At 37.4% G+C, this 16681-nt stretch overlaps 1 protein-coding gene across 2 annotated transcripts in view; it reads left to right on the top strand.

Annotated features, from left to right (window-relative positions):
- The window catches only part of GRXCR1 (glutaredoxin and cysteine rich domain containing 1), a gene marked incomplete at its 5' end in the record, with an annotated part of 342040 nt that overhangs the window by 205218 nt on the left and 120141 nt on the right, over window positions 1-16681 (top strand). The window contains one exon of one of the 2 annotated variants that reach the window (XM_081225778.1): window positions 7746-8129. The exons of the other annotated variant lie outside the window; for it this stretch is intronic. Within the exon in view, the coding sequence (XP_081081904.1) occupies window positions 7746-8129 (384 nt within the window). Of the gene's footprint in view, window positions 1-7745; window positions 8130-16681 lie in introns of those variants that run through there. 2 annotated transcript variants of the gene reach the window in all.

Genomic DNA, 16681 nt, shown 5'->3' with positions numbered 1-16681 from the left:
ATCTGGTCTTGGACTTTTGTTTGTTGGAATATTTTTAATTACAGTTTCAATTTCACTTGTGATAGGTCTGTTTATATTTTCTAATTCTTCCTGGCTCATTCTTGGAAAATATACCTTTCCAAGAATTTGTCCATTTCTTCATGGTTGTCCATTTTATTGGCATATATTTGTTTGTAGTAGTCTCTTATAATCCTTTGTATTTCTGCAGTGTCAGTTGTGATTTCTCCATTTCTAATTTTATTGATCTGCATCCTCTCCCTTTTTTTCTTGATGAGTCTGGCTAAGGGTTTATCAATTTTGTTTATCTTCTCAAAGAACCAGTTTTTAGTTTTATTGATCTTTTCTAGTTTTTTCTTCATTTCTATTTCATTTATTTCTGCTCTGATCTTTATGATTTCTTTCCTTCTACTGACTTTGGGTTTTCTTTGTTCTTCTTTCTCTAGTTGCTTTAGGTGTAGGGTTAGATTGTTTATTTGAGATTTTTCTTGTTTCTTGAGGTGAGATTGAATTGATATAAACTTCCCTCTTAGAACTGCTTTTGCTGTGTCGAATAGCTTTTGGGTCATTGTGTTTTCATTGTCATTTGTTTCTCTGTATTTTTTAATTTCTTCTTTGATTTCTTCAGTGAGCTCGTGGTTATTTAGTAGCACACTGTTTAGCCTCCATGTATTTGTGGTTTTTACAGTTTTCTCCTGTAATTGATTTCCAATCTCATAGTGTTGTGGTCAGAAAAGGTCCTTGATGCAATTTAAATTTTATTAACTTTACTGAGGCTTGATTTGTGACCCAAGATTTGATCTATCCTGGAGAATGTTCCATGTGCACTTGAGAAGAAAGTGTATTCTGACACTTTCGGGTGGAATATTCTATAAATATCAATTAAATCTATCTGGTCTGTTGTGTCATTTAAAGCTTGTGTTTCCATATTTATTTTCTGTTTGGATGTTCTGTCCATTGGTGTAAGTAGGGTGGTAATGTTCCCTACTATTATTGTGTTACTGTAGATTTCCCCTTTCATGGTTGTTAGCATTTGCCTTATGTATTGAGGTATTCCTATGTTGGGTGCATAAACATTTATGTTGTATCTTCTTCTTGGATTGATCCCTTGATCATTATGTAGTGTCCTTCCTTATGTGTTATAACAGTCTTTATTTCAAAGTCTATTTTATCTGATATGTGTATTGCTACTCCAGCTTTCTTTTGATTTCCATTTGCATAGAATACCTTTTTCCATCCCTTCACTTTCAGTCTGTATGTGTCCCTAGGTCTGAAGTGGGTCTGTTGTAGACAGCATATATACGGGTGTTGTTTTTGTATCTATTCAGCCAGTCTGTGTCTTTTGGTTGGGGCATTTAATCCATTTACATTCAAGGTTATTATTAATATGTATGTTCCTGTTACCATTTTATTAATTGTTTTGTGTTTGTTTTTGTGGGTCTTTTTCTTCTACTGTGTTTCCCGCCTAGAGAAGTTTCTTTAGCATTTGTTGTAAAGCTGGTTTTGTGCTGAATTCTCTTAGCTCTTGCTGGTCTGAAATGCTTTTGATTTCTCTGTTGAATCTAAATGAGATCCTTGACAGGTAGAGTAATCTTGGTTGTAGTTTTTTCTCTTTCTTTACTTTATGTGTCTCCTGCCACTCCCTTCTGGCCTGCAGAGTTTCTGCTGAAAAATCAGCTGATAACCTTATGGGGATTACTTTGTATGTTATTTTTTGTTTTTCACTTGCTGCTTTTAATATTTTTTCTTTGAATTTAATTTTTGTTAGTTAGATTAATATGTGTCTTGGTGTGTTTCTCCTTAGATTTATCCTGTATGGGACTCTGCGCTTCCTGGATGTGGGTGACTATTTCCTTTCCCATGTTAGGGAAGTTTCCACTATAATCTCTTCAAATATTTTCTCAGACCCTTTCTTTTTCTCTTCTTTTTCTGGGACCTCTATAATTTGAATATTGGTGTGTTTAGTGTTGTCCCAGAGGTCTCTGAGACTGTCTTCAATTCTTTTCATTCTTTTTTCTTTATTCTGCTCCTTGGCAGATATTTCCACCATTTTGTCTTCCAGCTCACTTATTCATTCTTTTGCCTCAGTTATTCATTTATTGATTCCTTCTAGTGTAGTTTTCTTTTCAGTTATTGTGTTGTTCATCTCTGTTTGTTTGTTCTTTAGCTCTTGTTGTTCTTTTTTAAACATTTCTGGTATTTTCTCAATCTGTACCTCCATTCTATTTCTGAGATTCTGGATCATCTTTACTATCATTACTCTGAATTCTTTTTCAGGTAGATTGCCTATTTCCTCTTCATTTATTTGGTCTTTTAAGTTTTTACCTTGCTCCTTCATCTGTGACATACTTTTTGCCATCTCATTTTTTTTTCTTTTTTTTTTGAGTGGTATTGTGTTCCTGTCTTAGGTTGTTTGGCCTAAGGCTTCCAGCACTGCAGTTTGTAGGCTGTTGGGTAGAGCTGGGTCTTGGTGCTGAAGTGAGGACCTCCAGGAGACCTCACTCTGATGAATATTCCCTGGGGTCTGAGGTTATCTGTTAGTCCAGTGGTTCGGACTTGGTGCTCCCACTGCAGGAGCTTTGGCCCTACTCCTGGCTGTGAACCAAGATCCTGCAAAACACATGGGGCGGCAAAAAAAAAAAAAAAAAGGTGTTAAAGACCTTGGCTGTGGAGGGCATGGCCTATGCAGGGGTAAGGTTTGGGTGGTGAGCAGGGCCTATGCTTAGTACTCACAGGGCTGGAAAAGGTGGGGTAGGGGGTCTTAGGCTCAACAGAACAGAAGTGACCCATGCCCAGACCAGAAGTGGCCTCTGGTCTCAGAGGGTGGGCAACCCCACCTGGGAGCCCAGCAGGCTTCCTGGGCTCGAGTGGGCAGGGCAAACACCCTCCACTCTTCTCCTGTTTCTCCTGTCCTGGAGACCCCCTCCTGCAAGCCTCCTGGCCTCCCTCCTATGTCCCCAGGACCCACTCAGCCTGTAGTGGGCTTCGGAGGGTGGGGATCTGCTTGGGAACTTAGCAGGCTCCTTGGGCCTGAGTGGGTGGGGTAAACACCCTCCACTCCTCTCCTGCTCCTTTCATCCTGGAGTGTCCCACCTACCTGCCTCTCCTGATCTCCCTGGCCTCCCTCCTATGCCCCCAGGACCCAGGCAGCCTGAAGTGAGCTTTGGAGAGTGGGAGATTGACCTGGGAGTTTAGGGCTCCAGTGGGTGGAGCAAACGCCCTCCACTCCTCTCCCACTCCTCTGGTCCTGAAGGGCCCCTCCTGCCTGCCTCTCTTGTTCTTGCCCGGATTTCCTTCTATGCCCCCAGGACTAACCCAGCCCGGAGGGGACCTCTGAGGGCATAGGACCCGGCCTGAGAGCTGGCTGACTTCCCCGGCGGATTGGGCAGGGGAAATGCTGGGCTTTCTCCCCCCTGATCAGAGCCCCTGAGGCTCCCTCCAGGGGTAGGAACCCCTCCCCCACTCTCAGCCACCCTTCAGGCGTTGGTCCTGTCTAGCCTCCACTTCTCCTTCCCCCTCAGTCCCCCCACGCCCTACTGGTTCGCCTGGGGGTTCTTCCCGTCTCCTTGGGTGTTGGGGTCCCCCACCAGTGTCCAGCAGGCACCCTAGCTGTGGTGAGATGCGAACTCTGCATCTTCCCACACCGCCATCTTGACTCCTCTCCCCATGCCATTTAATAAGGGACTTGAGCATCCATTGATTTTAGTAACCATGGGGGTCCTGGAACCAATCCCCCAGGATACCTAGGGATGACTATATGTATGTTTAGCTATTTTAAGTAACTGTTGGGAATTTATAGCTACCTTCTCTCTGTTGATCAACATTTGAAGCACTTCATATATATCATTCTAGTCAATCTTGCCAAACATTCTATGCAATAAAAACTACTATTTGACAGATGAGGAAACTGAGGCTCAAGGTCACTTAGGGGTAGCATATCCAAGGTTTAAACCCAGCATTGTGTACACCCACAGCCCCCGTTCTTAACCACTAATCTATAAACTAAGAAATCATGCATCTTTCTTGTTATATAATAAAATAATAGTCCTGTTTTCAAAGAATATTTTCTTTAATGCACTCAGTTTCTTTTCTGATTAGAAGTTCTCTGCCCTTCAAATGAATAACTGAGCTGTGAATTTTGATTTGCAAATTCATGTTTGTTAAGAAAAGTTCAATATTCTATAAGCTGAAAAGTTTCAGGGATAGCTTGTTTTCCCCATTTTACTGATGGTTAGTAAATCTGTTTTTTCCCCTCTAATCACCAATGTAGTTAGAAAATAAAAATTGATAGGTTCTTTCCATCCAAACAAAAGTTCTGAGAACAACACTTGGGGAGTGAGTCATGATTTATTGCTTCTCTAGAGAGAAGTGTTGCTGGAGAAAAGACCATTACCTTGCCAATGACTGGCAATATTTCTGCAAGACCAAAAAATAAAGTAGTGAATATGATAGCTGTAAAGTAGCAGCAAATGGGGACATTTTGCACATATTTACTGTGACCCAAGGGATTAAAAACTTATGCTCCAAATGCTAGAAATGCTAGAAATATGGTTAAAATTACTTCTCACCATGCAGTGATAATCACACACAGAATAGTATGTGAGGTAGGATTTGGAGACAAGATGAGTAAAAGAATAATTATATTTTTATGTCATACTTTCTCTGCAAATAAGGAAATAATTAGATATTCTGATTAAAAAACTAATGGCAGGGCTTCCCTGGTGGTGCAGTGGTTGAGAGTCCGCCTGCCAATGCAGGGGACACGGGTTCATGCCCCGGTCCGGGAGGATCCCGCATGCCGCAGAGCGGCTGGGCTGGTGGGCCATAGCCGCTGAGCCTGCGTGTCCGGAGCCTGTGGTCCGCAACTGGGGAGGCTGCAACGGTGAGAGGCCCGTGTACCGCAAAAAAAACAAAAAAACAAAAAACAAAAAAAACTAATGGCAACAAGAAATATCCAAGCCTAGGTATAGCTGCTAGGTTATTGTTTCTACTGGGAATTGAGCAAGGAGTATTTTTTTCTTTGAATACATCATTAATAGTAATTTCCAAAGTAGTTCTAGTTTGGTTAATGAAACATTCGACCCTTTATAGCTACTGGAGTTTTTAACTTTCTATTTTAAATAAATAGATGCCCATTGGTAACAAACTTGAAATATTTCTGTATTGGTAATATGGTTTATCATGTTAATGGAGGTTTTGTTCATGTTTTGAGGGATTGCATAAATCAAGGGTTAGGTTGGGAAGGAAAGGTCTTGCTAGTCTTACCCTCTTTTGAGAAGAGCTTTGAAGAATGGGAGTTATACTTGTCTTTGGCCACTCTGTCTTTTTTTAGTTCTTTCAACGAACCTATTGTTTTCTGCCTCAGGGCCTTTTCACTTGCCACTGAAGTTTAGGAACTATCTCCAGCTACTCCTCCCCACCTCAATCAATCTCTTCTAATTTTGCTAGATCCTAGTTTAATGTCTTCTCTTCACAGAGGCTTACTGCGACTTTTCTAAATAGGCTCCCTTCTTATATCGTTTCTGATTATATCCACTTTTTTTCACTTGGTCATGCTTGTTACAGTTTTTATTATTATCTTTATTTGTTTATTGAATGTTATCTGTCTAACTCTCAAGGCAGGGATCATGCCTAATACATTCACCTGCATAGATCCAGCAAGTTTTTGACATTTAGTAGGTGCCCAATAAATATTGTTAAATGAATAAATGATGGTAAGAATACCTCTGAAGGAAAAGAAGGAAATTCTTGCTCAAGGGAGGATGCTAGACTGGCAAAGCAATTATAATGTAGGGAATAATAAACTGATACTGGGAAAAGGTGGCAAGTGGAGTAGTTAGAAAGTGCTATGTTTACATTGAGCAGCTGGGAACAAATTGTAAACAGAATGAGAGTGGAGAGTGTTGAGAATAGCGTTGGTATGTTTTATTGGCGATGACTAGAAATTTTGTTATTTCAAGAAAGAGGGATTCTGTATGTGCTTAAAATACACTGTGTTGAACTATAGCTATTTTGTCTAAGCATTATGTTACCAATGGAAGGTATGAGACATAATTTTATATATCTTTATATTAGCTATAGTCTCCAGCTATGTCTTACTCCTGGGTGGCACTCAGTAGATGGTTGTGGGATACTCATTGCCTGAATGAAAAATGAATTACAAAGATTTATCCACTGAAAAGAACAGCTTACTTTTTTATTTTAGCTTAAGACAGGTGTGTGAATTATAAATATCTAGGGCATACTATACATCAGGGTACATATCTTCTTACACTAGCATATACTTCCTTTTACTTGTAGTCCAATGCAGTGGTCGTGGCTGTGAGTTTCTCTGTGATTCTGACAAGCTCAGCATATGACAAGATTGCTGGGGCCGTCCAGGTAGCAGATGGGGAGAGAAATAGCATGGACAGGACACTGCCTGTCAACTGCCTTGGCCCACAAATGACACGTCACTTTTGCTCACATCCCCTCAGGAAAAGCTAAGCATTTGCTTCCTCTCCCTTAAATGCAAGAGGCTGAGCAATGTAGTTATGTGTGCATCAGAGCATCTCACCTTCATACACACTGGAAGACCTTTCACAAAGTTACTAATGTCTCTAGTGACATTAGTTGTGACTTTTATTTTCAACTTAAAGCTGTTAAGTATTTTCTGAAGTAAGTATAAATTGAGTTTATAATCAGGTAAAGACTTATAAAGATAAAAAAAAGCTTGAAGCTCAGTATGAGAGCCAGCTAAGTATCCTCTCTCTGGAGTTTCAGACAGGTTGGGGCACTTACTATGGTATAAGTTCCAATATGTCCTTGTATCTTAAGAACTTCAGGTGCTTGCCAAAGTGACAGAAAATCCACTGAGCACAGCGTAAGGAGGACCGTTCTCTATGCATGGGTGATTTGGATATGATATTTATCAATGCTGATCACCTGGATTGCTTTGGCAGATCTGGCTGGCTTGGAGGATTTTCCATTCTTCCCTAGCTGTTCCATGTTTCCTATCCAAAACCTTTCCCTTTGTCAAAGAGAGGAGTGTTTTCTGCTAGCAAAAGTGGGAAAGCAACAAAAGAAATGATATTCCTTGTTATAACCTGTTAAAAAGCTATTCTTCAGTAAAACTACTTGTGCATGAAGATGAAGGTGTAGATTGAAAATTCATCATATGCAACATGGATGAAGTCTAACTGATGATTTAGTAAGAGCTAATATTGATAGCTCTATGCAGGCATGTAATATGTTCACTACCCTTTTTAAAGAGCATGAAAGACAGAAGGAATAAGCACTGTGAGAAGACTATGACACCTCCCATCCTACACATTTGATTCCATATTTTATCCCTGGTCTCCATTCTGAGCTGTTAGAGGTATTTCTGCTGCTAAGATCCTTTTCAACACTCACCACTGGCTTCAAAGTTCAAATCTTTAATTTCCTTGCCCCATACTTATTTTCTGTTTCATTGCATGCTACTTTCTTGCACTTGTCTTGTTAAAGCGTCCACCATGGCTATTTAATATTTAAAGGCTCGGATCACTTTGCAGGTTTTAGTTTAAAGGTAACCATAGCACACACACACACATTCATTATTAATAGCAGAGATGCACTGTAAGTTCTTGGGAATCTTCTTTCGTTTTGATGTTAGTTTCATATGAGTGCTGCTACTAGAATTAAGCTCTGGTATTGTTATATGGAAAGTGGATTAATGCAGTAACCAGGGAACCAGAATTATGTGAACAGCTTATTATGTGGATGGGACCATGCTAAAAAGGGAGATGAAGCCAGAAAATGACAGGTCACGGAAAGTCCGGTTTCGGATCGCGTCCTCTCACAGTGGGCGAGTTCTGAAGGAGGTATATGAAGATGGGCGACCAGCAGGCTCTGTGGATTCTGAATGTGCCAGTGTCTGTGGCATAGATGGACTCAGTGAGTCTGATGGACAGCAGAATGGCCACATAGGATCGGAAGGGGACGAGCAGGAGAATGACCAGGATAACTTGCTGGTGTTAGCAAGGGCTGCCAGCGAGAAGGGGTTTGGTACAAGAAGAGTCAACATTTTAAGCAAAAATGGCACAGTAAGAGGTGTTAAATATAAAGTCAGTGCTGGACAAGCTCTATTTAACAATCTGACCAAAGTATTACAGGTAAGTCACTGTACTTTGTCCTTCCTGATCTTTGTTTCTAATTCACCATCTCAACACATTTCTGTTATCCAGTTTAAAGCAAACCTCTCTTATTCATGATTCCTACATACTTCATGAGTCACTTCTACATCGAGGATATTGTCTCAACAGCTATTGATTAAAAATAAGGTCATATGCTTAGCAAACTAGATTGACTTCTCAAAGCCAAATTCCTAACATTTAAGTAGTCATCTTCTAGGGTGTAATGACTAAAACAATATATCTGTTTCTTAGCCAAGGAAGGGAAGAAGACAGATTGTAGTCTTCAAAGCGTTTGAGCAAAGCTTAGGAGTTAATTTCTAGTTAATCATCCTTAAGACACCAGTTTAGCATTTATCATCACTTGTATAGATATTTAAACCAGAAAAGGCTGAGTACTGCATTCAGTGGAGTTGGATTCAGCTGGAATGTTATGCAGATATAAAGGCTTCCTCCCGTTCCTGGGGAGGTTGCAGATTTCATCTGAGGTGGATTTCTCCATTAATTTGCTTAAGAACTCTAGAGCAGCACTTGAAAAAGTTATTCTATAAATGTACAGATTGAGATCCAGATTTTATAGTAAAAAATTAGCCCTTAAGATATGATAGATTCTGCGCAGTAATGTAGGAATATATTATTCAGGTCCTGGGCCTTTGACAGTAATCTTATGTTAAGTTTTTGAAATTGCCTGGAAGCATTGGTGAAATGATTTTCTGTTAAAAACAGGCATCATTATTTCAGGAATGGAATTCATAATCACTGCCATTAAGGTAGCAAGCCAGTATTTTTCATTGTAATACCATTTTATATTATTCTCAATATTTAAATAAAATAATCTCTTGTGATGAATTATTCAATGCCTTGACATTATAAAACAACACGGGAGTGGTGGGGATTTTAACCAGACACTTATTTTTCATTTAAATGAAGTATTTGAAAAAGTCACATCATGAAGATTTAGAAAAGAAATCAAAGGATAAAAGCAGTTAAAAGCAAAGGATTTTTTCATTTATAGAATTTACCCATGAAGGATTTCACAGATTAGGGGAGGGGGTTGAGAACCAAAAATCAGAAACTGATGACTGCGTTTTACTAGGTTGGAAGCAATCCTGTGTGGATTTCTAGTCATTGGGTTGAGTTCATCTTAGTGGCCTCTGCGTTTCACCCAATGCAGAAATTGTTATTGCTAAAGTGTAGACCAAGACTCTGTAACAATTGTTTAAAAATGTTTGCATTCTTGTAATTAATTTAGCTTGTCATGATTTCAATTGCTGTATGATTTGGAGGATTATTTACAAAACTGCTGTACCAATTTTAGTACTTAGATTTGAATTTGTTGTTCAAATCTCTCAAGAAACCTATCATTTATGAGTAAATACCTTAAATCTTCAAAACCTATGAGAGAAGAGCTTTTCCCCCCTATGGCTTTATCCTGATACTGCTGTATATTTACAAGGAGGAAATAGAAGAACTTCCAAAGTCCAAATTTAGTACTAGATTAGGTTACAATATTTACTTATATTTTTATGCATAATTCCATCCCACCCTTTTTTGGAGAAAAAGAATCTGTCATTTTCTAATAATTTAACCTCATTCCATTTACCCCATGCTTTAAGAAAACAATCATGGTTCCTAGCAGAGGTCCCTCAAAGTCTGATATTTAATCAATTTCTTTTGGTCATTCTTTTTTAAAAATAATTGTACAGTAATCAGCACATCGTAGGTATTCACAAATTTGGGCCATCGTCATTAGTTTCATCATCATTATCATTGCCATCATCGTCATGGGAATATTCTCCCATCTCTCCAGGATAAAATGTTAAAGGAGCTCCTACCTTGAATCAGGCTGCCAGCTGCACTATTCTAAGGGGCTCCATTCACATCACTGTGTGAGCAGCACCGCTTAGAGTTGTGCAGTGCAATCTACACAGCGTTATGTTGAGAGCTGACTTGGATACTTGCTGCTTGCTAAGAGATGTATATGTCATAACGGATGACAAATAACTTAGGCATATGTCTTAGGATGACTGAGTAGGTCACGCCCACAGGCATCCCACAATACAGTAGCAGAGAAGCCCCAGGGGGTAAAAGCAGAAGTTACCATTCAATTACTCCCCTAAGTGTGATATAGGGGCCAGATGTGACTCTTCCCTGGATCTCTGTATATTTTCCGAATTCCTTGGAAAGTAAGCAGCAAACTTAACTAGATGTAGCTGTAATGTAGCAATTTCTTTCAGTGAGGAAAAGTGAGGAGTCAGGAGTCATATCTTGGATATTTGATTAAGGTTCCAATGCACAGCCAATCTTATTGAAGAAAGGAACTGTGATTGAAGAAACAGTCAAGTTTTTCTTCCCTTTTTAGGTTATAAAATCTTAAAGCACTCAACCTGAAACTTGAGAGGGAGCCCTAAATACAAATAATATCTTTCAAAGACCCTGTAAATCACTTTGCTTCCTCTGTTAGTTTTCCATTATGTTATTGCTGTCTCATAAAACATTGGCATGTGCTTTGCAAAAATTTCAACTGTACAGAGAATAGTCATTGAAATTATTTGCTCCAAACGTTTACACTTCTTAGCAGCACTTATTTAGAAAGTTGTCTGTAAAAGAGACATTAGAACAAATTTTCATGTCGTTTGTCAATTAATTTACCCTATAGAATTCTGGGTAATTGAGAATATGCAGTATTAATCAAGGTTTTTAAGGGTACTGATGGGCCAGGAGAGAAAAGGTCACCTGGATGATCAGGTGGCCCTTATAGACTGTGGTTCGTTGGTGAATCACTTAAGAGCCTGGAGCTGGTCTAAGTTATGGCTTTTCAGATGCCTGACTTTTTCATTTCTCTCAGAGATGACAAGAATGTAATGCTTAAGAGAGGCCAATTTGGAAATCTGAAAACCTAGAATCTAGTCATGGCCTGGAAATGGGCAGGTATTAGAAACTGTTTAGGTTGTTCTTACATACAGTAAAGAGAATTATTGACCTAGATGTAAAAGGAAATTTTAATAAAAAATATTCCTTAGTGTTCTTTATGGCTTCAATGTTTAATGAGGAAAATGAAGAAGATATGTATTGATCTATGATTTTTTTTTTTCTGATCAGGTTAGATCACCAGGAGGGTATTTCCTGAGGCAAAGATAAATACAGTATACTGATAGGCATGTTTCCTATTGGTATCCTAATTTATCCATCACTAGTTTGTTTAGAAACAGGCCTAGAAATCTTACCATTATTCTCTGATATAGGTGTTCTTTTTTAGTTCTCTTTAAGAAGTTGTGCTGTAATGATGTTTCTATCTGATAATAACTTTACCCATTATTTGAAAATTTTAGAGAGATTATTTTTTATTTAAAAAAATTATTCCTTTTTATCTCATGCAAGGCAAATTGCAAAACAACTGCATAGCTCATAGCTCTCCACCCAGTTCATATGATTGAATTTGAGATACACCTTGCTCTTAGCAGCAATATTATTTCCAAAGTCTCTTAGGGTGGGTCAATGATACAGACAATTAAGGTCATTAATTTTTTCTAATTTATTTTTACGAGATTACATTTCATATGGTAATCTTTTCTTGACCTTATCCTCAAACTTTGTAAGCATACTCTGTTATAATCACGTACTATAATTTCCATAATTTTAGTTCCCTCTTTTTCTACAAATTTAACATTACTGTATTAGAGAAAAATAGATGCAAAGAAGGAAGGTAATTACAGCACATACTATAATTTGCTGGCTCCTTTATAAGAACTTGAATTAGACATTAACCTCCATCTGTGTATATACATGCATACCTCTGGCCATTGTGCTCATATTTATGAGCATTCTAACATTTCAAGAAAAATAAAATAAAAATAATAATGCACTTGCAGAACAATTTACATTATGCAAAGGGTTTTACAGACATTATTTTACTTAATTGTATCCAAAATTTTGTGAAATAAACAGGATATTATTATTATGATGATGTCTGTTTTAAAATAACTGAATATCAGAGAAATTAATTGTTTGGCCCAAAGCTAGAATTCTGCCTTTTGCTGTTTTGGCTTTGTTAGTTTTTAAAAGTATAATGCTCTATGCTCTATAAAATTCCCAACTTTACCTTTTGAAATGTTATAATAATAACGAATATGAAGATTTATAAGACTAAATATATCATGTTATGATATCATCTGGTCTTATGAAACTTCAGCATTTGGTTAGCAGCTTTGAAAATTTATCATTTATTGAATGTTCAACCTTCACCTAGGGGAGGTTTTTCTGCAGTTAAATAGCTTCCATCCAGTTTTAAATTATACTTTTAAAATTTATCAAAACATCATTTCTATAGCATCATTTGATTGAAGTGTCATGAGATTGGAGGAGTTGAGACAACAGGGGGATGGCTAGATTCACTCAAGGAAGACAGCTGCTCAGCTTTGCTCACTGACCTTAGCATGCAGCCATTAATCTGTATTAACAGAAGTTTCAGGTCATACTTCTTATCCATCTCTGGTTCACTGAATCTAGCTTTGGTAATAAGATAATATTCCAGAAAAAAGGAAGTGATACTCTTGACTCTTTAGTCTCAGTGGTTTATGTGGACCACTCTGGAAAAACAACATCAAGAATAATAGTAAACACTGCTTAAGTACTTCCTGAATGTCAGGCACTGTTCTCATTATTTATGTGCATTGACATATTTATTCCTCATAGCAACTCTATAAGGTAGTATCGTTATTAATCAATTAACTACAATTTGAGCTCTTTTCTGTATATGAAACATTAAGTTGTAGGATTTAAAATCACATTTATCCAGGGAAATTCTTATGCAATAGTCTATCAAAGCAAGCATCTACTAATGGAATATTGCCTTCTTAGCTTAGTAGGCAAGAAATTCTAGGATTTTTTGATACAATTTCAAACGATGCAGAAAGCTACATTAAGAAATTAGGTGACATCATCCAAGAAGCAGAAAAAAAGCACCAAAAAATAAGTTGGTACTACTGCTATATTATTTGTGTACAATTAAAGAATTGTTGTAAACTACAGAGTACTGTGACCACCTTCCACATACCATCACTTTGCTACTCTTTATCACAGCATTTGACATTGATACTAATTAGGACCTCAATAAATATTCTTACTTTGAGTTAATGAATTCAGTGACATTCTCTTAGTGGTTATTTCCTTCTTTTCCATCTCTTTATCTTTGGAGATTTCCTGTATTGAATAGGAATAGAGTTTGCATGGTGAAGTATTGGTAGCTTGCTCCAATCAATTATTTCTGATGTGAGTTATCTTTAATATTCATTCAATCATTTATTTAATAACCATTTACTGCATATCTATTATGGAGCAGGCACTATGCTAGATAAGATGAGGAATAAAACCCAATTCCAGCCTTCATGGAATATTCAGTAGTGTATAATGAATGGTTGTGTAAAGTGATTCCTGGAAGAATTCAGATACTACACTTGACTTTGTTTCCCATCTCTAGAGGATTCCCCTCCTCTGTTTTCTTGTTGGCCTATCATAGCCTCTGCCACCCATTTTTCACTTCTCCAATGCTTATATTTTTCTCGGTTTTAGTCTTTCTCTTGTTAGACCATCATTATATTAGATTCCTTTCTTCAGCTTCTCTTGTTTTCTTTCTAATGTTGTTCTGATCTAGGCCCAAGAACTGAAGAGTAATCTGTTCCCAAGATTACCTAAAAGTCCCCTAAAGTCAGGAATGGTGACTCTGACCATTAGCACTCACTTATCCAAGTCTTGTGAATCTTATTAAAATTTTCTCTCCTTAGTGCAAGAAATATCTAAATTGGAATATCTCTCATTTTCATCAACTTATCAGAATTCTTGTATCATCATGATATTTAAATTTATGGAAGCTTTGTTTTAATTGCTTGAAGATAAATCCCATGAATCTATCTTAATTTTGACTTTAGAACAACATGCTGAGCAAACCCACAGATTCCACAAGATGACTTGAAACAACTTAATGAACTCTACTGGCAGACCATGGTTATCACATAATTAGGAAATTAGCACCCAGTGTTTCCAAACTTCATAAAAACAGTATAAGAGTAGGACTAGAAAAACATCCTCTGCTGGCCTATTTATGCTTGCAGATTTCTGATCATTCTCCTAAATCCAGTATTCTGAATATTGTATAAAGCAATATAAACATTTAATAGTCTATAAATTGACACACTATAAAAATATATCAATCCTTCAGTCATTATTGCCTGGAAGGAATTTTCAAAATGATACACAGAATAAAATACCATGCAAAAATTTTTGGTTAAGGAAATTTTATTTATGTGTACAAATCCATTCAACTAAGAATTTAGATCTCTTTACTTAATTTTATTTTTCTAATCATTCATTATCTCACCTAACTGCTGACAAATTTTTTTAACGTCTTTATGGGAGTATAATTGCTTTAAAATGTTGTGTTAGTTGCTGCTGTATAACAAAGTGAATCAGCTATATGCATACATATATATCCCCATATCTCCTCCCTCTTGCATCTCCCTCCCATCCTCCCTATCCCACCCCTCCAGGTGGACACAAAGCACTGAGCTGATCTCCCCGTGCTATGCAGTTGCTTCCCACTAGCTATCTATTTTACATTTGTTAGTGGATATATGTCCATGCCACTCTCTCACTTCGTCCCAGCTTACCCTTCCCCCTCAAGTCCATTCTCTACGTCTGCATCATTATTCCTGTCCTGACCCTAGGTTCTTCAGAACAATTTTTTTTTTTTTTTTTAGATTCCACATCTATGGGTTAGTATACGGTCTTTGTTTTTCTCTTTCTGACTTAATTCACTCTGTATGACAGTCTCTAGGTCCATCCACCTCATTACAAATAACTCAATATTGCTTCTTTTTATGGCTGAGTAATATTCCATTGTATATATGTGCCACGTCTTCTTTATCCATTCATCTGTTGATGGACACTTAGGTTGCTTCCATGTCCTGACTATTGTAAATAGTGCTGCAGTGAACATTGTGGTAGATGACTCTTTTTGAATTATGGTTTTCTCAGGGTATATGCCCAGTAGTGGGATTGCTGGGTCGTATGGTATTTCTATTTTTAGTTTTATAAGGAACCCTCCATACTCTTCTCCTTAGTGGCTGTATCAATTTACATTCCCACCAACAGTGCAAGAGGGTTCCCTTTTCTCCACACCCTCTCCAGGATTTATTGTTTGTAGACTTTTTGATGACAGCCATTCTGACCAGTGTGAGGTGGCACGTCATTGTAGTTTTGATTTACATTTCTCTAATGATTAATGATGTTGAGAGTTCTTTTGTGTGTTTGTTGGCAGTCTGTATATCTTCTTTGGAGAAATGTCTATTTAGGTCTTCTGCCCATTTTTGGATTCGGTTGTTTGTTTTTTTGATATTGAGCTGCATGAGCTGCTTGTATATTTTAGAGATTAATCCTGTATCAGTTGCTTCATTTGCAAATATATTCTCCCATTCTGAGGCTTGTCTTTTCATCTTGTTTATGTGTTCCTTTGCTATGCAAAAGCTTTTAAGTTTCATTCAGTCCCATTTGTTTATATTTGTTTTTATTTCCATTTCTCTAGGAGTTGGGTCAAAAGGGATCTTGCTGTGATTTATGTCATAGAGTGTTCTGCCTGTGTTTTCCTCTAAGAGTTTTATAGTGTCTGGCCTTACATTTAGGTCTTTAATCCGTTTTCAGTTTATTTTTGTGTATGCTGTTAGGGAATGTTGTAATTTCATTCTTTTCCATGTAGCTGTCCAGTTTTCCCAGCACCACTTACTGAAGACGCTATCTTTTCTCCATTGTATATTTTTGCCTCCTTTATCAAAGATAAGGTGACCATATGTGTGTGGGTTTATCTCTGCATTTTCTATCCTGTTCCATTGATCTGTATTTCTGTTTTTGTGCCAATACCATACTATCTTGATTATTGTAGCTTTGTAGTACAGTCTGAAGACTGGGGGCCTGATTCCTCCAGCTCTGTTTTTCTTTCTGAAGATTGCTTTGGCTATTTGGGGTCTTTTGTATTTCCATACAAAGTTTGAAATTTGTTGTTCTAGTTCTGTGAAAAATGCCATTGGTAGTTTGATAGAGATTGCATTGAATCTGTAGATTGTTTTGGGTAGTATAGTCATTTTCACAATATTGATTCTTCCAATCCAAGAACATGGTATATCTGTCCTGCTGTTTGTGTCATCTTTAATTTCTTTCATCAGTGTGTTATAGTATTCTGCATACAGGTCTTTTGTCTCCTTAGGTAGGTTCATTCCTAGGTATTTTATTCTTTTTCTTACAATAGTAAATGGGAGTGTTTCCTTAACTTCTCTATCAGATTTTTCATTATTAGTGTATAGGAATGCAAGAACTTTCTGTGCATTGATTTTGTATCCTGCTACTTTGCCAAATTCATTGATTAGCTCTAGTAGTTTTTCGGTAGCATTTTTAGGATTCTCTGTGTATAGTGTCATGTCATCTGCAAGCAATGACAGCTTTACTTCTTTTCCGATTTGTATTCCTTTTATTTCTTTTTCATCTCT

The sequence above is a fragment of the Mesoplodon bidens genome, assembly GCF_964165515.1.
Source record: "Mesoplodon bidens genome assembly, chromosome: 1".
NCBI classification, from domain to species: Eukaryota; Metazoa; Chordata; class Mammalia; order Artiodactyla; family Ziphiidae; genus Mesoplodon; species Mesoplodon bidens.
The sequence above is the reverse complement of the archived record's forward strand: the minus strand, read 5'-3'. Positions and strand labels throughout refer to the sequence as shown.